At 33.0% G+C, this 24,871-nt stretch overlaps 1 protein-coding gene across 1 annotated transcript; it reads left to right on the top strand.

The window, feature by feature from the left end:
• The first annotated feature begins 196 nt into the window (after nucleotides 1–196).
• On the top strand, nucleotides 197–22,106 carry LOC132738924 (probable ATP-dependent RNA helicase DHX35). Its single transcript, XM_060726543.1, has 22 exons — nucleotides 197–380; nucleotides 1,799–1,932; nucleotides 2,336–2,428; nucleotides 2,758–2,835; nucleotides 3,543–3,644; nucleotides 4,575–4,636; nucleotides 5,340–5,409; nucleotides 7,316–7,375; nucleotides 7,723–7,766; nucleotides 10,608–10,676; nucleotides 10,935–11,031; nucleotides 11,372–11,403; nucleotides 14,169–14,256; nucleotides 14,587–14,683; nucleotides 15,039–15,092; nucleotides 15,761–15,859; nucleotides 18,149–18,273; nucleotides 18,747–18,801; nucleotides 19,318–19,413; nucleotides 19,682–19,776; nucleotides 20,673–20,750; nucleotides 21,924–22,106. The coding sequence occupies exons 1-22, from the start codon at nucleotides 350–352 to the stop codon at nucleotides 22,104–22,106; spliced, it is 1,842 nt and encodes a 613-aa protein (XP_060582526.1). The 5' UTR covers nucleotides 197–349.
• The last annotated feature ends 2,765 nt before the right edge of the window (nucleotides 22,107–24,871 follow it).

The following is a 24,871-nucleotide window of genomic DNA, read 5'->3' as shown; positions in this document are numbered from 1 at the left end:
TGAATTTCAATTCAAATCATTGAATAAAAATAACTAAACTCTGCCTAAAATTCAATACAGAATTACATTTTTGACATCCAATAAATATAATGAAGTTTTTTGATGGACGTATTGAATGTTGTATTGCAATTGAGTTAAGGACTATTTTTCATATATTTTGACAGGTGCGATTTTAATTGGTCTGCGGGATGAAGAGTGATTTTCACGTTTATTATTTTTACACGCACCTTCAAAAAAATACGGGAAACGTTTTTGAACACAAAAACAACATTTGACAAGGATAAAATAGCTATTATGAGAAAGGTTCGAATTGTCAACGGGCAGAAAGTTAAAATATCTCTCAAGTAAAATGATCAAGAAGCCGAAATTTTGGAAACCAGGTTGGTTATTCCTTTCTATCTTATCTGCAACTAGATTTCGCGACTGTTTTGAACTTCAAATTGAAGTTTCATCATATTTATGGTTACTTCTTACTAAATGCGGCCTATTTTCTATCCTCGTGTACCAATATCATTTATATATATCAATTTTAACTAATATGAAAAAGGCAAATCCTTAAAGCGAGCTCGATTTACTTTTACCGTTAAATACAGATTTCTTTTAGAATGAATTTGCCAACAGGGCATTTTTTCCTTCTATAACAGGGGCCGATATAAGGCCCCTTCACAATTCAAAATTGCAATTTTTTTCAAAAAGTGGCAGAAAAAATTACACAATTTCAAAAGCAATTTCACAAAATATTTGGACTTTGTCTTCGAAATACATTGTTTACCTTCCGGTAAAACTTGATTTACTCCATTTGCAATAACACTGAAATAGTTTTAATCAAGTTAAATGGTTTTTGCACATGTTAACCGTGTTAATGTATTGACTTACAGGTCAGAAATTATGATTAACCGTTTCCGGATTCAAAATGTCGCGAATTGCCAAGTTATATGTCATTTTTTTACAATTTTATGACATATTGCCCTTTTCTTACGAAATGAACAGGCCCAGGCCCCTTCATATTTTTTTTTTAAAAATGCCCTGGCCAAAGAAGTGTTTTGATTTTGTTTTAGTTACTGAATAGAATGGATAAAGTATCTTTGTTGTTATTTTATTTTTTTTAGATAGGAAGTCTTTGTAATATTATATCAAAGCTATGCTATGTGTGTTTAGTGATCAGTTAAAATGCATGTCACCTAAATTTGTATAATTTGAAAGTATTGCAAATACAGTGTCACTGATATAATATATCAATTTACATACATTATTTTATCAATGTATTTAACCAATTACAATTCAGTAAGATTTCAGTGTACATTTTTAATATAAAACCTTGAAAATAAAAATCGATTTTAAACCATTTTATTCTGACTTGTTTTTATATTTAATAGTGATGAGTGAACTGAAAGTTACGAACAAATTTACTAAAATAGTGACAAGTTGACCAAGGGTCTAGTTGACCTGACATTATTTGTATACTGTTCTGTAGAATGTACATATTTTATCTAATTAGAAGTTAGGCAGGAAGAGGAAAAGTTGTAAGTTGATCATGACTCGACAATTTTTAGGTTAATCGTTTCCTGTGTGTATTGCAGAACTAAAACATGTTGCAATTCAAACAAAAAAACATACAGTCACTGCTCTATAAGTATTTATTTATTGCATGATTCTGTGACTACAAAATAAAGGTTTGTAATTTTATGTCTTAGACTACCTCATCAAATTAAATGTTTGTTTACTAATGCTTACCTACAATGTTACCTTGGTCTACATGCTGATCCTATGTTTTCAACCACAATTCTTTGTTTCATAGGAGAGACAGCTCCAGGGCAAAGTCTCGAAGAAGAAAGAAAGTCTGGAAAAGAGACTGACAGCCAGGTTGCTGTGTATAATCCCAATGTATCACTATCCATTGAACAGCAGAGACAAAAACTTCCCATATTTAAAGTAAGATGTCAAAGGGATGTCTGTGTATTTTTTAATTAATTTAATTTAACTCTTTAACAGCTTTTTTCAGCTTTCAATTGAAATATAAGAAAAAACTACTTTGTATATACATGTACACGACGTAATTATATTCATAAAGTATTTATATACATGACATACATCATTACATCCATAATGTAATCCATGTGTTATATAAAGAAATAGTTGATATATGACTTGTAAAACAAGCAATAACATTTGATAAAAAGAAATTTTGTCAAAGTTATATTACATAGAAAACAAGGGTGTCGTGTGATAAGATGATAAGTATTAGGGTTAAAGATCATTCATTTTATTTGACTTTGAATATACCAGAATCTTACAATTTTTGCCAATTATGTTACTTACAGTTCACATGTTTCAGGTGAGGAACCATATCTTGTACCTTGTGGAGAAATATCAGACTGTGGTTATAGTTGGATCAACAGGTTGTGGTAAAAGCACTCAGATTCCTCAGGTATGTGTCTCTAAAGCTTGGTCATTTGAGTTACTTGGCAAGGCATGTCTCTGAAACTTGGTCATTTGAATTGCTTGGCAAAACAAGTCTCTAAAACTTGGTCATTTGAGTTACTTGGCAAGGCAAGTCTCTAAAACTTGGTCATTTGAATTACTTGGCAAGGCAAGTCTCTAAAACTTGGTCATTTGAATTTCTTGGCAAGGCAAGTCCTTAAATTACTTACGGTATGTTTAAAGGATAAGCATTGCTCAAAAGATACATGTAGAAAAGTTTTTGTGTTAAATTTTCGTTTTATAAATTGCTCTACAGTTATTTATCTCCTATTACAGTATTTATTGGAGGCAGGTTGGTGTAAGGAAGGCCATTTAATTGGTGTGACACAGCCTAGGAGAGTAGCAGCTATAACAGTTAGTATTTAAAATTAGATAAATGAAACTATCTGTGTTAGGTATGGATGCACAGCAATATGTGTTATGAATGGATGAACACCAATCTGTGTTACATATGGGTGCACAACTATCTGCATTACGTATGTGTGCATACCAATCTGCATTAGGTATGGATGCACACCAATCTGTGTTATGTATAAATGCACACCTATCTGCATAATGTATGAATGCACACCTATCTGTGTTACATATGGGTGCACACATATCTGTGTTACATATTGGCACACACCTATCTGTGTATCTATGGGTGCACACCTATCTGCATTATGTATGGGTGCACACCTATCTGCATTATGTATGGGTGAACACCTATCTGTGTTACCTATTGGCACACACCTATCTGCTTTATGTATGGGTGAACACCTATCTGCATTACTTTAGATAAAACAGCTTACAATTCCATAGGGAATTGGTTCTTTAGTTTAAACAGACTTTAATTGAGTTTGATTGTGAAGGATGTTGTAGGCTTGTAGACACACTCTCAAATTCATTCCTGGAATCAATCAGTACTGAGCAATAAGTTTTAAGTTTCTTGCTCAAGGAAACAACAATGTATGAACCCACTCTTCTAGCCATCCATTAGTTTTTATGTGTTTGAAGTTGTTGCAGTCAATTCCCACAATTAGATTATGATGTACTGAAATATTCTTGTATTATGTGTTCAGGTTGCCAGCAGGATAGCAGAAGAGCGTGGGACATTACTGGGTGGAGAAATTGGTTATCTTATCAGATTTGATGATTGTTGTGATGAAACCACTAGCGTAAAGGTTTGTTAACTAGTATAGTAATAAATGTGTTGTTCTTGTCAGTCTACTAAAGGATTCAAACTCTTAATATTGATAGTATGTTGATTCATTTCTAAGTTTTTATGTCCATTGATTATGGAATGGCATATTGTGTTTGGCCACAGTTTGACTCCAAGTCTAATTCCTCATATGTAAGGGAGTTGACCTAGTGGTTAAGGTGTCTGCCTCTCAACTCCATGGATCATGGATTCGAATCTTACCTGGGGTCTAAACCATTTGTCCTCAGCTGACTAACAAGAGGTAAGCTTGAGCTACTAGCTTTAATCACAAGTAAACTGAAATGAAATATATAATGTAACTGAACTACTGTGAATTTACTAAATTTCATGGGCATGAAAATTTTTGTGGTTTAGTCACAATTTGACAAAGGATATTTTCTTGGGTTTTAAAATTCTTGGATAATATATTCTTGCAAAAGAAGTTTAATGCAAATAATGTAATGCAAAATAATGTTGCAGCAGATGAAATGAAATTTCGTTTGATTGTAAATTTGTAGATTGACCTTTCTACAAAAGTCGCCCCGCAAATAAAAATGATTTTACAGAAATTGTTCACTTCTACAACTTATATTACTAGAACTTGTTTAGATTAGACTGTGAATGTTCACTTAGTTGGTATTTAAGAAAGGAAAACTTTATATCTTATTCTTAAATAGATTTGATCTTGATGGCCATGTTTCAGAGTGGTCTTCTATTTTGGTTTCTAATGTCAGCCATAAATAAAAGAAATACAATTGTTTTTGTAGTTTTTTTGTTTGTTCTTTTGTCAATAGAAGCTAGACTTAAACATCATATAGCAAGTTGTTTCTAAAAGAATAACTACAAACACAAATAAATATGCAGTAGAATGATCGAAATATATTTTTTGATCATTTTTGTATGAATTTTTCAGTGTATGACAGATGGGATGTTGATAAGGGAGATAATGAAAGACCCATTGTTATCAAGATACAGGTTGGTTTTAAGACTAATTAACATTTCTGTGCTTAACCTGCGACTGCATAGTCATAAAGTTATGCTAGTTGGAAAACCCGCTTAGTCTGAACAGATTCTTAGCTCTAAGCTATTAAACTACTAAAGTGTCCATGGTAGAGTGGTTATGGTCATTGACTTTAACCACTTGCCTCGCACTGCTGAAGGTTCGAATCACGCAAGTATCTTCAGATTCTCTCATCTGAGAAAAGCTATCCTGCTAGCTCACAGAACGTTGGTGGTTCTACTCTTGTGCCCGTTTGTTTCTAAATTAATGCATAGAGGGATGCCTGAGGTCTTCCTTCACCAGTATAGCTGGAAAATAGCCATATGACCTGAACTGTATTGATGCAATGTAAAACCAAACCCAAAAAAAATATCATTCTTCATTATTCATTTCATAGTTATCTGAAATTAATATTTATTGCTATAGTTCACTGAGCTTTATATCCAGTTTTGCTTGAAATCAAGATTCTGGGACTAATAGCATGTTTCTATAGTTACTTGAAATTGTATTTTGTAATGTTTTCACAAACTAAGTGTTTAAAAAATTTAGATTTCGTCATTCAGAATATACATACAAGTATGTAGCTTTTGGAACTGTTGAAAAAAAATAAAAAGGAAAGGAAATTAAATTTGCACATGCATAATTATGAAATAAAAAAATGTAAATGTTATATTTCAGTGTGCTACTGTTAGATGAGGTGCATGAGAGAACATTGTATACAGATATAATTCTTGGCCTTATAAGAAAGGTATTAACTATGTTTTTATCAGAAAATATATATGTAGTGTGTAGCTTTAGTGTGAAAAATAATTATAATTCATGTAAAATATGTAAGATATACAGAGCTGCCCTCTGTAGAACAACTGCCTCTGTACAACAACAGTTTCAGTTATTACTGAAGAAAGATTGCAATAAATTGAACCTTTCAAGAGCAACAATTCTCTACAACAACCAAAATCTTCATCTCCCAAAGGTGGTTGCTTAGCAGAGGTTGTACTGTAATTGTTCATTGCCAAAACCTTATTGTATTACTTTATCTTATACCTCTGAAGGTCCAACGACTTCGTAAAAAAAACAGTAATACACCATGGTGCATATATTTATACCCCCCAAAAAGAAATTTGGGGGGTATATAGGAGTCACCCAGTGGTTGGTCGGTCCAGTGGTCCGTTGCATTTTCCTTGTCCGAAGCATAACTTGAAGACAAATGGTTGGAATTCAATACAACTTCATACAATGGCCAAGCACATTAAGAGGAAGTGCAGTGCACAAGAACCATAACTCCATCTTGACTAATTACAAACTTATTGTCCTTTGTTACTTTTCCTTGTCCGGAGCATTGAAGACTACTGTTGGAATTCAAAACAACTTCATACAATGGTCAAGCACAATAAGAGGAAGTGCAGTGCACAAGAACCATAACTCTATCTTAAGTAATTACAGAGTTATTGCCCTTTGTTACTTTTCCATTGCTTTTTCTTGGCCAAAAAATAACTTGAAAACCACTAGTTGGAATTCAATACAACTTAATACAATGGTCAAGCACATTGAGAGGAAGTGCAATGAATAAGAACCATAACCCCATTATTAATAATTACAGAGTTATTGCCCTTTGATACTTTTCCATGTCCAAAGCATAACTTGAAAAGTACTTATTGGAATTCAAAGCAACTTAATATAATGGTCAAGTTCAATAAGAGGAAGTGCAGTGCACAAGAACCATAACTCTTATCTATAGTAATTAAAGAATTATTGCCCTTCATTACTTTTCCTTGCCCAGTGCATAACTTGAAAATTATTGGTTGAAATTCAAAACAACTTCATACAATGGTCAAGCCCAATGAATTGAAATGCAGTGTTCAAAAACCATAACTCTATTTGGACTAATTACATAGTTATTGCCCTTTGTTACTTTTTATTGTCCAGTGCATAACTTGAAAACTTGTGGTTGGAATTCAATACAACTTCATACAATGGTCAAACACAATGAGAGGAAGTGCAGTGTACAATAACCATAACTCCATCTTAAGTATTTGCAGAGTTATTGCCCTTTGTTCCTTCTCCTTGTCCAGTGCATAACTTTAATGTTTGGAATTCAATGCAAATTCAGTTGTATGAACTTTATACAGTGGTCCAGCACAATGAGAGGAAGTGCAGTGCTCAAGAACTGTAACTCTATCTGGACTTATTACACAGTAATTTAATAAAACTCAATGGTTAACCATAGTTAAAAGGAAATGCAACATACAAGAACCACAACCATCTTTAATTGCCTACAACCATAACACTATTTCAATTCTTTTACAATGTATTCTGTAACTAGTAACTTCCTCATTTCTGAAGCAATCTTGCGGGGGTATTAATCACATTTAGTGAAAGTTCTAGTTTGATTTGACATCATTTGCATTATACAAACAGCATAATACATGCTAAATAATACAGTGTACTGTAAGTGCATCAATGAAAAAATGTTTTATTTACTGTTTTAATTTTTAATTGTGGATATGTGATCAATAAAGTATTATATTCATATAGCTTCATTACTAAATTTATTGCGCTTGTGGAATAGACTTGTGAGCAATTTATTATTTTACTTGTGAAATGAATTTTGCATTGAACTTACACTAATTCAATATTCTCTGTTTATTATGCAGATTCAACAGAAGAGAGAAGATTTACATGTTATAGTGGCGTCTGCAACATTAGATGCTGAGGTATTTGAAATTATCAAGTTTTTATCTAATTCCACAGTTAAATGAATGATTAATACAATTTAGTAGTTCAAAAAATTCATTGAATTTTGTACTTTGTTTTTATGAAGGTTTTTGTTCATACAAGGAAAACAGGGGTTTTATATTTTAAAAATGCCTGCAATTCGCTGCAAGATATAAGCTGAGCCAGAAAGATTTACAGAGAAACAATTAAAACGAAATCTTGTTGAATATTATCTTTCAGTGTGTTTCAAAGGATTATAGAAATAGGTATTTTTTGAGACAATAGATGCAGTAATATACTTTAATGTAACAGCTGATAAAATTCTGTTGTGTTTTTTGATTTTCAGGAAATCAAGGATTTTTTCAACAGAAATGAAACAGATGACAAAAGGTAGTACAAAGTGAAATTTTACATTTACTTGAAGATAGTGAAAATATTTCACTTTATTTAAGAAATAATATATCCCCAACAGTGATTTTATCGCTAATTCTAACACGACCCGCATTTTTCCCTATTGAACATAGAAGAACCGAAAGTGTGTGTTATGCTATATAGTCACTGTTTGACGTTCTATATTTAGACATGTGACGTAATCATTATATATGTGACATAACCACTATAAAATCCGACGCGCTGACAATAAGTACGGAAACAAATCAGGCGCGATTTTGCTTAATATCAGGTACGGCAGCATATATTTGTTAATGTCGTGTTAGAATCAAAATAATATATCCAAATCGGTGATTTTATCGCTGGATAACATCACTGTTTGTCGTTCAGATGCGCATCATTATACAGTAAACTTCACTTATAGCGAACACAGTTATAGCGAACTTCCGGTTATAGGGAACAATTTATTTTGGCCCGAATTTTGGCCTTCTTTATTTAATATAAAAATATATGGTTATAGCGAACACAGTTATAAGGAATTATCGCTTATAAGGAACTCATTTCTTAGTCCCAATTTAGTTAATAGTACAGAAAATTACACTATATAGCGATCTCCAAAATATTGGCTATCCGTAAATAGATCCCGCATTTTCAACGCACGGATTAAAACTCGGGCGAATGTACCGTTTATCGTTGTATGTACTTCAATGCATCTATTCAAATGAATTTTTATAGTTTTCTATTTTGGATATTTTTAGGATGAGCTCTTTTCACCAAGATAAAACGGTTATTTATTTATTTTCTTCAATAGTTTTGCTCGAGTAAAATAATTATAATAATTTATAATCGGTTTTCAACATAATCATGCATGCTTGCAAGCATGATCCATTGCAAACTGCAAAGTACGATTGATTTAAATGAAAAGAAATATATATCTTACATTAGTAAAGTCACCCTTAAATTATAAGATATTCAATATAAAAGGAAGGAAAAATCGAAAATCTTGTTTATTCTCAATCATGGAAAGAAAACGAAAATAGTTTAGAAACAAAATATTAAGAGGATATTTTTTCGTTTGCGTGAAACATGGTTTATATTTTCACGAAACATGATAAAATGCCACATATTTTGTAATGTGGCATTTTATCATGTTGAGTGAAAATATGTACCATATTTCACGAAAAACGAAAAAATAACCTTTTTATTTAATTTCATTATCAAAGAAAATGGTAACGAATTCCCTTGCTTGCTACCAACTGCAATTGTACAGCGCGCAGTAATTTATGCGTAAGCATGTGCTGTTTGGCGCTAAATTGTGACGTCATGTAAACAACTCTTTAAACGTCTGTACAGCGTTAATTACTGAATTAAAGATATTGGTGTGCGGATTAATTTTCTTAGTTAGACCATTTTCTATCATGCTAGATAGTTTTCAAAACAAAATTCAAGAAAAAGTTGTTTTGTATTTATCAGATTTTTTAAACAAACCGGCGAAAGAAGTCCCTTAAAATAAATATGAGTTTTGACTCCGCCCACTTTCATATTTATAATTCATATTTATTTTTAAAAAATATGAAATATATTTGACTGATATAGCACCATATTTCATGGGTAAAATTAAATAATATATTTTATGTGAAATTGAGATAAGGAGTAAAACTAAAACTGAAATAGCAATGATTTTCGAATTCCAAAAGGTACGCTCTCGGGTAGTGTGTCTAAAATATAAATAAATGACTAATATTTCTATTTCTTAATCAAATTATCTTCAAAAATGGCGGACAATGGTAAACAATCAGTTCGTTATATGTAAAACTGTTCGCTATATAAACTCCTGATACAACGAACTAAATCGCTATATGCTTACAAGGAACTCCGGATATAAGGAACAGGTTTTGAATGTCCCAGTGAGTTCGTTATAAGCGGAGTTTACTGTATAATTCCTCGCATCCGAACTCCAAACAGTGATGTTATTGAGCGATAAAATCACAGTTTGGGATATATTATTTCTTGGAATTCAGATGGAATTATATCACAAGGTTGTAGCAAACAAACAGTGATTTTATAAAGTGATAAAATCACTGCTTTGGACATATTATTTTGATTCTAACACAACATCATCAAATAAATGCTGCTTTACCTGATATCAAGCTAAATTATGCCTAATTTGTTTCTGTACTTATTTTTAGTGTGTCACATTTTAATTGTGACGTCACATGTCTAACAATAGACCATCAACAGTGATTTTATTGCATATTCTCACACACTTTCGGTATGTGTATGTTCAATAGAGAAAAATGCAGGTTGTGTTAGAATTGAAGATAGTGAAAATCTTTCACTTCCTCTTAAATATATTTGTTAGTACTTGGCAAAGCAGTGTGCCCATTCTTTGAAAAAAGAAATAATTTGATGTCACCAAAATTTCACAAAGATGAATTTTACAGTATTGGAGAAAGGGGCAATCCTTCTCACCCTTGAGTTTACATTGGTAAAACATGTATTTAGTTAAGGTTTTTAAGTCTCCAAGAAACTCTGGCATGGAGTTAACATATTAATTGAATTATACCCCTTCATGAACTTGCAAAATTCCTGATTAAATTTTGACTTGCAACTTCTTTCGCAACAACTACTGAAAGTATTTGATGTAAACTTCACATATGAGGAAAAGTGATCAAGATCTACACATGACATATATAGAAAGTGATCAAGACTTACAACTCTGGGTTTAACAGAGAATAACTTCCCTTTGATGAGTTATATATTTATAATTTGTTGTGTTCGGTTTCATGGTTTATTCTATAGTAATCAGCTAAAAATCTAGATGTATGTTAACATTTTCAGTCTAGACACGGCAGCTATTCTAAGTATAGAAGGAAGAGCATTTCCTGTTGATATTCATTATACCATAGAGTAAGTAACATGTTGATTTTAAACATATATCTGGCAATGTAATAATATCATGACTGTAATAGATCTATATAGATTCTTAAAAGTTGTATTTTCATATAGACTTATGTTAAAAGTGTTATATAGGGAGTCTTAAGCAAGATGAGTTTAGTGCTAGTTTATATGTTATAGATTGATTGTTAACATTTATCTAACAGTGTAATATTAAGTAAAAGATCTATACAGGATCTTATACAAGTTGTATTTTCTATTCTGTTTCAGTCCAGTACCAGATTATATCAAGGCAACTGTAGATACAATTGTGAAGCTTCATCGTAATGAGAAACCCGGAGACGTTCTCGCTTTCCTCACAGGAATGGTAAGCTTTAATATACCATCAGATATATATAAGGTGGCATTTGTCATGGAACTGATACAATGTTATACTTTTTGTATTGAAATTTAAAATATGGAATGTATGGAATACTTAGTATCCACACAAGAAACCTCATGTCTTGAAAACTTGTTAAGTATATAAGACCAGAATTGAAGGAAGGGAAACAACTCATCGTCTCTTGTTTTGTTGGTGGTAATTTGTTATCTGCCAGTTTCGTTTCTACACTTTAGAAAAATTACAAATAGTAAATAGAGCAAGGCAATGTATACTATGGATGATGTTAGGTGAAATTACAATATAAATTTTTGTTCATACTTTATAGGATGAAGTTGGCACAGTCACAAGAATGCTGATGTGAGTATTACTGATTGAATTAAGTTAAGCATGCAATAAATCTGATTCTGACCTTTGAACTTTACCCTATGACTTTGATCAATGCTGACATAGATGAAGGGCTGGATCAAAATGAACTTTTCAAATCAAATATCTTAATGCATGTACATAATTACTATGGTCAAGACTCTAGCCTCTCACAGCTGAGATAATGAATATGTACAGTGGCGTAGCTTCCTATAGGCACTGTAGGCACGTGCCTACACTTTTTCCTCAAAAATGAAAAATTAAATTATTACAATTTTAAGGTAAGGGCGGTAGATCATGTGTAGGTCCTAATATTAGAAAATGACCTGTCACCTTGCTTATTTGAATCGAGTTTTTTACTCTTAATATCGAGTTTTATTTCATAACGAAAGTGTTGCCGTGTTATAAAGTTTTTCTGTGGTAAAACCTATCAGAGACGGATGAAGTTTTTGAACGCTTCGATTCAAAATATAAATATTAGAATCTACAAGTATGCACGACAATGATCGGCCATATCCAGATATCGGTAGTGCTAGCTTTATACAACTGATGAGGAAGCTAAGCTGAAGGCTAGACATCTTGTCTTTTATATTCTCTTCCCTTTTTAAGGTATTCATGATTTAATTATTTGTTCGTTATTCTGTTCAAACTGCATCTCCGTCAAGTTCATAAAGTCGATTTGAAGTAAACGTGAAACATAATCTGTGTTATTACATTTTTTTTTAAATGTATTTAAATTATTTATAATATATACAAGTAATGTGTTCGAATACACATCAAAATCTGCATTAAATAGCATAGTGGTGGAGAGTTTGTCTTTAACAGAACAGAACAGAAGTTAAATTTATTCAACAAAATTGACTTGAACACATCGGTTCATCGTCATTCACATATACAAGTACATTTAACGCTAGCGATGCAATTTTATACTTTAATGAAACTTTTTTTATTCATTAAATTGCACTTAAAGTAACATTTACAAACATTTCACAACAATGTATTTCAGATTGGATTGGAAAACATGTAATACAATACCTCTCCAGCTAAAGTAATTTTCAAAATAAAGATACAAAAAGTTGCGGATAGATGTAAGCTCTTTGAATGTACAACGAAAAATTAGAGAATAATTGATTGTTGAATTATCAATATAAAGAGACTTAGGTAACTTATGGAGATATTAGAAGAAAGGAAGAATGTAAGGAAAAACATGATTGAAAATATCCGATTTTTTAGTTCTTAAAATAAACATGTACATGTAAATGAATATGAGCGTTCTGACATGCCAAATTCATTCACACTGAAAGTAATTCTTACAATTGTGAAATAGATTTTTGAACATTCTAACACTACTTCGTGCGAAATAGCTCATTCAGATTACAAAAATGTTTGATAATAAAAGCTCTTCGGAATTCTTTTTCTTACATTACTGTAGGTAACGTACTGGAGGTGTAAGTTTGCTTTGTCTTTACTTTCTTTATATGTTTGACTTCACGTAAACAGTCTATTCTATGTTTTATATATGCTTCACTAAGGCTTTCATTCATGAATTATGGGAGCATAAAATCTTATTGAAAAAAATGTATTCGACGCTGTTTGTGTGACATTAGATATTTCATCATCAATTGGTATTTAAATACCGATTGTCCGGTGTATAGGGGTGCATTTAGTTAATGGCGTTCGATCTTGTTGATCTTTGTTTTCATTATTTTCTAATTATATATTTAGACAACCTTATTTTGATTTTTGAAATTTTGATGATTGCTTACAAAAATTACATAAATTTGTTCTTTTTAAATGTATAGTTCTGGATTCATATATTATTACCCAAAACTATATACGGAAAAAAGCTCTTTTTGCTAAAATGTCACAGTAGCTTTGCGTTGAGTTAGTGTCAGATATAAGTATGGTCACTCATCTTTAAATTGATGGAAAAAATGTAACCAAAATTCAGCAAAATTATGAATACTCTTCCTTCAGAACATGCCTTAACATGCCCCAGAATGCAGCTATGGCAATGTAGATTTTCAAAAAATTTCGGGGGAGCATGCCCCCGGACCCCCCCTAACACAAGTGCCAACACATTGGTTTCTTTCAAGCTACGCCCCTGATGTAAGAATATTTGAGCCGCGTCACGACAAAACCAACATAATGGGTTTGCGACTAGCATGGATCCAGACTAGCCTGCGCATCAGACTCTTACCAACTCTATAACAAGTAGAGAAACTGATAGGGAACAGCATGGATCCTGATCATACTGCGCGGACGCCCAGGCTGGTCTGGATCCATGCTGGTGGCAAACGCACTATGTTGGTTTTGTCATGATGCGGCTCATTTTAAATCTGTATTCTTTCCAGTAGGAAGCTATTCAGCTAGCTTTAATATGAGTTGTCAGTGGTTCTTCTCAGAGGCCCTCTCATTCCTGAAATAAAGCATGGAGAAGGACCTGAAGTATTTCTCCACCACTAAAGTTGGAGAGTCACATTATGATCTTTAAAGTGTTGGTATGACTCCGCAAAACTGAAAAAAAAAACCACATCGGTAATTAAAAAAAAAAAACTTTATGTGAGAAAAGTCATATATCCTGCATTATGCAACAGCCTGTAGGTCCACTTCATTAAGTAGATCAGTATATCCAGTAAAACATTTGTTTTGTCTGTCTTTATGAAAATAAACACCGACAGAGCATTATTGTACATGATTTGTGCTTTATTCAAAAGTGATTTTTTGAGACCAAATATAAACTATGATCTATATTTCAGAGAAGAAGCAAAGCAGTTGCTGAAGAAACCAGATGCAATGAGAATGAAAATAGTTCCAATGCACGGCAGTCTGCCTGCTGCAGAACAGGTTCAATTTTTAATGTTATTTATTGTATTTTTTTTATGACAGCATATATTTTAGCAACATCTAACTTAAAGAGTATAAAGGTATATTTTTTTTTTTACTATATATAGTAACATAGTTATCAATTTTCCAACATGTGTGTGAATGCATTGGAACCATAATGTCTTTTAGCCTATGCCCCCTTTCCACCCCCACCCCCCATCCCCCCCGGCCATTGTGGACATCTTTGGGTCATTATAGTAGCATAAAAGCAAACAGCAGCCAAGTAATACCTTCTGATAATAGAGTTTTGGTAATGTGATTTAATAAAATAGAATATTTCTCTGCTTTCAGATGAAGGCTTTTGAAAGGACACCAAAGAATTGTCGTAAAATAGTTGTAGCTACCAACATAGCGGAAACTTCTATCACAATAAATGGCATAGTGTATAGTAAGTCTTTATTTGTAACTTTCAAGATAAAACTGTAATAAATGATAGGCGTATTTCACCAGTGCAGAGCCTGAGTAGTCTGCTCATGCATCAGGTAACCCTTCCCTATAGTGTTGGCGTTATGACTTCAACCATAATTTTACTAGTGGCGTTACTAAATTTTCTATGCCACCAGCAGTGCACTTAGCGTAGTCGAACCAGGCTTGATACTGTTGGTTGTTAATGTATATCAAAATTTCTTAAGATAATATCTGTTTCTTCTACTTGAAATTCTTAGAATATAATGTCAGTAATAGTGGTGCTTAATCATTATAAGTATACATATAATATATCATTTACTTTCATCCATTTTCAGTTGTTGATTGTGGGTTTGTGAAAATAAGGACATACCATCCAAAAACAGGCATAGGTCAGTACATTTTCTTGTTTAAAAGAATGATACTTAGATATTTACTGTTGTCTTTCTGCTGTAAGTAATTGTGACAAAGTTGGCATATTTTTTTTACCAGCATTAGATCAGTAGTCGAGCAGCCAGGTGTGGTGTTTTAATTGTTGGCTACTCATTTTGTAGTAGCTGTGATTTTATGATGGCATCTCTAGTGTATGACTTTAGACCATTCATTAACACTTACCATGCTAAATATCTTTAATATATTTGTCAAAAATCTTTAAATCTGGACAAAACCGTTCATCATTTTTAGGGAAAACTTTTAAATTACAACTGTGTGTCAAATGAAATGTGCAAACCATGATCAGACTGCAATGATTTGTCAGCTGATCATGGTCTGCACGGTTGGCATTGCTAGAACTTGTCACTGACAGCATGCTAAAGCATAAGAAAACATCAGAACTAACCATTACACAATAAATGAGATAGATTTTCATAAAAAAGTGTGTCATTTAACCTCTGTATTGTCATTAAATATTTAATTTCAACCTCTGTATTTCATTAAATAAAAATATTTCCGATTCATTAAATAAAAATATTTCCAAGTTAATGTTGATAATGGTCTGCGGCTGCGATTTCAGATCTATTTGTTTACTATATTGTGTTTATTTGTCCTTGCCTCCTTTTAGAAAGTTTAGTGATTGTACCAGTGTCACAGGCATCTGCCAATCAGAGGGCTGGTAGGGCAGGACGTGTACGGGCAGGCAAAGCTTACAGACTGTTTACAGGTAATTTATTGGTATAAAGTGCTTCTCGTTATATTCATCTTTTCTAAAATATAACATGTAGTTTTGATCATATGTTTACAAGGGACATCAAAGAGCATTACATTTAGCACTTAAATTGTATTATATGACTTTATGGTTAAGGTTGCTAAGTTTGTATCATTTGTCCTTAATGGCTGTGGTTTAAATCCCTTGTGAATTTTTGTTTTCTTGTATGTTAGGATGGTTTTTACCTAACTTATATCAGGTAGATATTTCTACTCAGGTGCCCTCTCATGCATGAAGGGCACCTGAGTAGAAATATCTACCTTCTCATGCATGAAGGGCACCTGAGGTCTTTCTCAATCAGTAAAGCTGTATATTCATTTAAAACCAGTGTGACATAAATTTAGTGTGACATAAAACTAGTGTGACATAAAACTAATGTGGCATAAAACTAGTGTGACATAAAACTAGTGTGACATAAAACTAATGTGACATAAAACTAGTGTGACATAAAACTAATGTGGCATAAAACTAGTGTGACATAAAACCAGTGACATAAAACTAGTGTGACATAAAACTAGTGTGACATAAAACCAGTGTGACATAAAACCAGAGTGACAAAAAATTAGTGTGACTTGAAACCAGTGTGACTTAAAACCAAATGATATAAAAACAATTATGACTTAAAACCCGTGTGACGTAAAACCAGTGTGACATAAAACTAAGATGACTTGAAACTAGTGTGATTTAAAACCAGTGTGATGACATAAACCAGTGTGACTTAAAACCAGATTGATATAAAAACAAATATAACTTAAAACCAGTGTGACATAAAACCAGTGTGACTTAAAACTAGTGTGACTTGAAACTAGTGTGACTTAAAACTAGATTGATATAAAAACAAATGTGACTTAAAACTGGTGTGACATGAAACCAGTGTGATTTAAAACTAGTGTGACTTGAAACTGCTGTGATTTAAAACCAGTGTGATGACATAAACCTGTTGTGACTTAAAACCAATGTGACATAAAACAAATTTGACATAAAACCAGTGTGACTTAAAACCAGAGTGGCATAAAACCAGTGTGACTTAAAACCAAATTGATATAAAAACAAATGTGACCTAAAACCAGTGTGAAATAAAACCATTGTGACTTAAAACTAGTGTGACATGAACCCGGTGTGACATAAAACTAGTGCGACTTGGAACCAGTGTGACTTAAAACCAGTGTGATTTAAAACCAGTGTGACATAAAACCAGTGTGACTTGAAACTAGTCTGATTTAAAACAATTGTGATGGCATAAACCAGTGTGACTTAAAACTAGATTGATATAAAAACAAATGTGACTTAAAACCAGTTTGACATGAAACCAGTGTGATTTAAAACTAGTGTGACTTGAAACTGCTTTGATTTAAAACCAGTGTGATGACATAAACCTGTTGTGACATAAAACCAATGTGACATTAAACAAATTTGACATAAAGCCAGTGTGACTTAAAACCGGAGTGGCATAAAACCAGTGTGACTTAAAACCAGATTGATATAAAAACAAATGTGACTTAAAACCAGTGTGAAATAAAACCATTGTGACTTAAAATTAGTGTGACATAAAACTAGTTTGACTTGAAACCAGTGTGACATAAAACCAGTGTGATTTAAAATCAGTGTGACATAAAACCAGTGTGACTAAAAACCAGTGTGACATAAAACTAGTGTGACTTTAAAACCAGTGTGACTTAAAACCAGATTGATATAAAACCAGATTGATATAAAAACAACTGTGACTTAAAACCAGTATGACATAAAACCAGTGTGACATAAAACCAGTGTGACTTAAAACTAGTGTGACTTAAAATTACTGTGATTTAAAAACAGTGTGATGACATAAACCTGTTGTGACTTTAAACCAATGCGACATAAAACCAGTGTGACTTAAAACCGGATTGGTATAAAACCAGTGTGACTTAAAACTAGTGTGACTTAAAACCAATGTGATGACATAAAACTGTTGTAATTTAAATCAGTGTGACATAAAATCAGTGTGACTTGAAGCCAGTGTGACATAAAACCATTCTGACATAAAACCAGGATGACATAAAACACATGTGACTTAAATCCAGAGTGTCACTTAAAAACAGTGTAGCGACACTTAAAACCAGTGTGACATAAAACCCATTTAATATGACAATTAATTATTTTGTAATAATTTATTGTCAAGTTGTAGGCTGTGTCATATCTAACAGATTTTGCTGTATAAAGCCTGATATAATTTCTTACATCAAATATTGGTTGTATTTATTACAGAGGCTGATTATGATAAATTACCGGAGGCCACAGTGCCAGAGATGCAGAGATCAGACCTGGCTCCTGTTATACTCCAGCTCAAAGCTTTGGGTATTGCAAATGTGTTAAGGTTCCATTTTCTATCAGTAAGCCAAAGTATTTGTTTAATTATTAATATTATATTGAAAGTTTCTTTTCTTTTATTGTTTGACTATTATATTTATATTGTAGGGAGAGCTATCCTACTTATTCGGGCACTGGCGTCCAGACCACACTTTTGGTTAAATTTTTTCGTTCCACAATATTTATTTCTTATTACACTTTCAGGCATTGCTTTGAAACTTAAATACTTGTTAGTGACCATCATGTCCACTCCCAGGCAAGTACTTGTAATAGTCAAGGGCAGTGTCTTACGGACAGCTCTTGTTTTTCTTTTATCATTCGCACTAATAGTTTATGTTTACAATGTTACTTATAAAGAATTTTGACAGGTTGTATGTGGCAATGTTTAAATAACTGTTCAACAAAATGTTTTTTGAGCTGTTGCATATGGTACCTTGATAATTAATTTTGTATTTTCTTCAATGATAATGGTTATAAATTAAATTTAATGTTACAGGCACCCCCAGCTCAGAACATGGTGCGAGGCCTGGAACTGTTGTATGCACTTGGAGGTAAGACATAAAAATCCAGGTTAAAGAGAAGAATTTTTGCATTAAATTCTTATAAACAATGTATAATCATTTCCTCTCTTGAGTTGTTTTTCCTGTTTAATTTAACTCAAGGAGTATTATTACCTCGTCTGTTTCTGAGAAAAAGTTGAGTAATTATGATCGCTACAGCATCAACATCATTGTCATCATTATGCTGGAACTTTAATAAAGCCCATAATTCAAAAAGTTTTAAAGGTATCAATATGAAACTTGAAATGTTTTCTTATTGTGGCAGGGTGCAGTTGTTAGACAAGGAGCATAGTTCAAGGAGTTACATTCCATTTTTAACTTAAATTTTTTATCAAAAGAGGATATTGAACAGATAAGTGTTAACATCAGGTGCAGGGTTCTTATTTTTTTATTCTTGAAACTAAAACAGTTATTTAAATAGTCTTTTATAAAAACATGTATTCAAGGGTCACTGCAGCCATAGTAATCCATGTTAGAATTCTGTATTGTCCAAACATAATTTTTCAGCTTTAGATGACAATGGCAATCTAACATCTCCGCTGGGTCTTAGAATGGCGGAGTTTCCTCTTACACCAATGTTTTCTAAGATGTTGCTTGTCTCAGGTAAGTTGAACCAGTAAAACACTAGTTATTGTTTCCATGACTCATTACAGAAAGTCTTCCTTTGATGTCACATAAGGCTTTATAAATAAAATAATATGATAAAATAACATATTTTATAACAAAATATTCAGCAGATATTTTGATGAGTTTATGTATTCACAACACAAACAAATTGTTAGATTCATTCATGATATAAAATTATATTGTCCTGACTGTTATTTTGTAGTTATGAATAAATATTAACATATATAAATAATTGTGTTTACAGGAGAGTTTGGTTGTTCAGAGGAGGCGGTTATCATAGCGGCCATGTCACAGATACAGAATGTGTTTGTATCACCTAGTGGACAGAAACATACAGCTGTAAGATTATTCCTAGACATTTTGATATGGTACTCAGTGGTCATGTGACTTTGGTTGCTTTAACCATTGGCTATTGATAGTCCTTACTTTGCCATGGTTGTATATTAGATTTGTTCTGTTATGAACATGGAATTTTCCAGTGAAAGAGCAAAAAATGTGCAAGTGGCTGGTCACCTCAGTCTGTAAAGCCGCAGAACAGTATTCTGAGGGTCCCGGGTTTGAGTTATAGCTCAAGGGTTTATTTCACATTGCTTTGTAACCCTGAGAAATTTAAGGATGATTTTCAATAATGCAGGGAGGAGTATGTCATAGATAAGAACTGTTTGCTATTTAGTGGGGAAAATGTGTAAGTGGCTGGATAGCTCAGTTGGTAGAGTGGAGGAACAGTGTTCTGATGGTTCTGGGTTCTACTCAAGTTCAGACAGCACAGTTTTCTCTGTAACACGGGATTTGAATATCAAAATAAAATCAAAGTACTTAAAGTACTGATGGAAGGCAATTTTAAATTTTGAATGATTATATATTTACATTGTATACTTTTTAGTATTACTAGAAGTGTATTGTTGTGATTTACTTAAATGGCTTCAAAATATGTTGTTATGCATAAGGATATTGTTTTTGTTTGGCTCATTCAATACCATGTTCATATAATATTATTGTGTTGATTTGCCATAAAAATGAAGTTATTAATTCATGAAAAGACTTTAATGATTTAAATGAAAAGAAATTTTGTTCTTGAGTATGTAACTCATCAAGGAGTGCTACCAGGATGTTAGGGAAATAAAGAAACAAACACATTTGCTATCGGTCCCAGACAAAGGAAAGGTGTTTTAATATGAAACGCTTATTTATATATGTTTGATGCATTATGTATGTAATATTATTTCTTGATATAGAATCGAATCAGAAGAAAGTTTTCAGTTGAAGAAGGGGACCATGTATCATTAGTGAATGTATACAGAGCTTTTATTAAGGTGAGTTTTTGTAATAAGTCTAGATTTAACATTAATACTTACCATGATTAACACAGAGATATATTATGTTTTATTTTGAAAATATATGTTTTTTTTACATAACTTTTTTTTTAAAAATTCTCAAGTTTCTAAATTTTTTTGCATTTCAATATTATATAGATTGTTTTTCCAAAGGAAATATCCAGCTAGATTACAAAAAGAATTTCCTTCCCAGGCTGCTGCTTCCTCAAGTTTCTTCCTAGGTGCCAGGTTCTACCCTGGTGCTTGCTTCCACCAGCTTCTGCCTAGACTTCAGCTTTTTCCGAGGGTCTGCTTCTACCAGCTTACCTAGGTGCATGCTTCTGCCTGTTACTACACTGGTGTCTGCTTCTACCAGCTTCTACCTAGGTGCATGCTTCTGCCTGTTACTACACTGGTGTCTGCTTCTACCAGCTTCTACCTAGGTGCATGCTTCTGCCTGTTACTACACTGGTGTCTGCTTCTACCAACTTCTACCTTCGTGCATGCAGCTTCTACCTTCGTGCATGCTTCTACCTGTTACTACACTGGTGTCTGCTTCTACCAGCTTCTACCTTCGTGCATGCTTCTACCTGTTACTACACTGGTGTCTGCTTCTACCAGCTTCTACGGTAGTGAGTGCTTCTACCAGATTCTACCCTGGTGCCTGTTTCTACCAGCTTCTACCGTAGTGTTGCTTCTACCAGATTCTACCCTGGTGCCTGCTTCTACCAGATTCTACCGTAGTGCATGCTTCTACCAGATTCTACCCTGGTGCCTGCTTCTACCAGCTTTTATCTTGGTTCCTGATGCTACCAGTTCTTCCCAGGTCCCTGTTTCTGCATAGGTTCTAGTAGCTTCTACCCTTGTGCCTGGTTCTGCAGCTTCTACCCTGGTGCCTAGTTCAAACAACTTCTACCAATATGCCTTTTACTACCCTGCTACAATTTAACTGCTACTACTAGCTCCTATCAAGGTGCCTGTGTTTATTAGCTTCTTCACAAGTGCCTTCTTCTTTAGAAAGATACCCACTGTAGTAAATATACTGAATATTGCACAATAGATCATATTTTATTATTCTGCTCTCCTAACAGCTAACAGTCACCATATGTCTGTAACAGTATGGTTGTGACTTTAAACATCAACATATAAATATTCATATATTTCCCATTGCAGTATGATAAATCAGCAAAATGGTGTCATGAGAACTTACTAAATTTTAAAGGCCTGGTGCGTGCTACAGAGATTCGAGAACAATTGCTGAGGATGATAAAAAGGTTTAACATACCTGTGATATCATGTGAAGGTAGGTGGACAATAAATGACACCAGTCCTCAAGGTTTCAAGACATTTTCATGAGTTCAGTCTCAAATCTCTTGATTTTCATTGGTCAGTGTACATCCTGAGCTGGTTTCTGATCAATTAAATATGGTAGATCTGAGTTTGAGCTTAGAAAATTTCTTTGTAACCTTGGACTCAATTGTTAGAGACCTTAGTTCAATTTAGCAGTATATGACCAGTTTGTGTTGATGTGTTGTAAAATACAGCTGGTAAAGTTAAAAAATCTTAGTTTAGACATGTTCATGAAAGTTCCTTCATTTTTGAACTTTGCCTTTAATGATTACCCCTTAGCCTGTTGAGGACAACCAGTGCAGACCAAGATCAGGTGACACATCTGTGCTGTTTGATCATGGTCTGCACTGTCCCCTATTCAGTCTGTATATATTTTGAAATTTTCTCTTAAAATGTTGAATGTTTGCTATATTTGTTGAATATTCTTCATAAATGTAGAAATGTTTGCTTTGAATAAAAGCATGGTCTTTATCAAAGGTTTGATTATAATTGCAACAACACATGATTCTGTAGCAGGCCCTCTGTAGAGAAAGAACCTCTTTATAGCAACAGAATCAAATCTTCCCACGCTAAGATTAAACACTGAATTTAACCTCTGTAGACCAACCCCTCTCTACAACAACCAAAATCTTTGCTTCCCAAAAGGTTGCTGTTTTGCAGAGGTTGTACTGTATATCCATTTAATAAAATTTTGTATCAGAAGTTGACATAAAAATTTTATTTCAGAACATCAGAGGGCACTGAGATATTATCAAAAACACTAAATGTCATCAGGTACAGTCTTGCCTGGTGATGAAGTTATTATTTACTTTTAAAGCTAAATGAAGCATTGGATTTCTTTGAAGCAACATTCATGATGTTGTCTCTATGATGTTAGTTGCCGTGTTTTACATGGTACACTGAAATAATTATGAGCAATTACAAGCTCCAGTAATTACAATAACAGTTGCCTTCAATAGTGTTGTGCAATTTTGAATGTAGCAAGAATCTGTTACAATCACTGAATGGGCATCAGTTTTGTGAATTTTAAATTGTTTGTTTACTGAGGATTCTATTTTGAACTGTTAACTTTTGCTCCAACCAACCTTTATTCTATTTATGACTTTCTCAGAATCATTACATGCCCTCTTTATTTTAGAGCTATATTTTTGTGTCATATGTATATATATATATATAAATTATGTCTTAAATGTCATAACATGCAAATGACAGCTCTGTAGGAAATATCAACAATAACATATGGTCTAGATTGACTTGTAACATTTCAGGTATAAATTATAAACCCAATCCCAGTCTGTAGAATAACATATTTATATATTCATTGGTGTTAATATTTATTTTATATACACCATGGAAATTGATATGGATCACTGTTTTGAGCTGCAATACTGTACTGAATTTAATAACTGCTCAGGAGTGACCAGTGGTCTTTATATTCAGTTTAGTGTAAATTCAACTATAGATAACTCATACTTAGTTTACTCTAAATTGTCAATTGAAGTTAACTCCCTCAGATAAAATGCTGGCATTTTTTCGTTGGTTTTGTTGGGTTTTTTTGAAAGTAGTTCGATAATAATGATATTTTTCCTGTTGGTCAATTCTTAAGGGATATTTATTTTAATCTTTAATTTTCTCATATGAACACCATATGACTGAAATTGACGAAAGTTTCACTTAAGCTGAAACAGAAATGCATCCCCTCTGAAAAAGGACATATGTAAAACTATAGTAATACTGATGACAAAAGGGATGATCAGAAGAAAAAAAAACAGCAGACGCCATTTTATACCTGTACATTATAATTTTATGCAGTCAGTACATGTACTTTACTAAAATGTGTGAGTAACAGGTGTCTGTGTGCAAGTAGAATGTAAATGAAGAGTATTTGTTATATTGATTTATCATCAATATTTGAGCTGCGCCATGACAAAACTAACATAATGTGTTTGCGACCAGCATGGATCCAGACCAGCCTGCACATCCGTGCAGTCTGATCAGGATCCATGCTGTTTGCTTACAAACCCAATAACAAGTAGAGAAACTGATAGCGAACAGCATGGATCCTGATCAGATTTCGCGGATGCACAGGCTGGTCTTGATCCATGCTGGTCGCAAACGCATGTAGATGAATAAGAACATATTTTCTTATGTTTGTTACTATATATAGTAACAAAATAGTGGGGGCACCTTTCTGAACCTTGTTAAGTTAGTCTGTTGTCATTTTTATGCCATTCAAAAATGTTCGTATTACATTTTTAGTAATATTAAAGGGTTGGGGATGAGAGAGAGAGGAGAGTAGCCTATTAGTTTGTTTTGATTGGGCACGAGCGTAACTGGAGATTCCTTATATCGCACCAGTGATGGTTAACTTATTGACATTTTTACTAATCTATGACAAGGTTATATCTGAATAAGTAACATGAAATAAATTAAACTTGAGTTTAAGATCTCTGTTACGTTTTTTATATACGGTACATGTAGTTAAAAAAAGGAAGTTAGTTTTGCGTAATGTATTACAAAATAAGAAGTATATGGTGGTGAAACGTGAGCAGCTAGGTGTTTATTGCCTTTATGAATATATATGGAATTATTGTCCGGTAACTATGACATAATATTGTATGATATTCTTGAATTCATGTCAGAAAAAGGCTACCTGGTACTGACAGGTTGATCTGTCCTATTTTTCTCATCCCTTGCGTCCAAAAATGAGATCAAACGTTTCGTAAAGGTCATGATCTGCCTTATTTTCTTCATCCCTTGCGTCCAAAAAT

The sequence above is a fragment of the Ruditapes philippinarum genome, unplaced genomic scaffold, assembly GCF_026571515.1.
Source record: "Ruditapes philippinarum isolate M1 unplaced genomic scaffold, ASM2657151v2 ctg1785_1_1_1_1, whole genome shotgun sequence".
Taxonomy (NCBI): Eukaryota; Metazoa; Mollusca; class Bivalvia; order Venerida; family Veneridae; genus Ruditapes; species Ruditapes philippinarum.
Note: the sequence above shows the minus strand (reverse complement) of the source record. Positions and strands in the feature narration are given on the sequence as shown.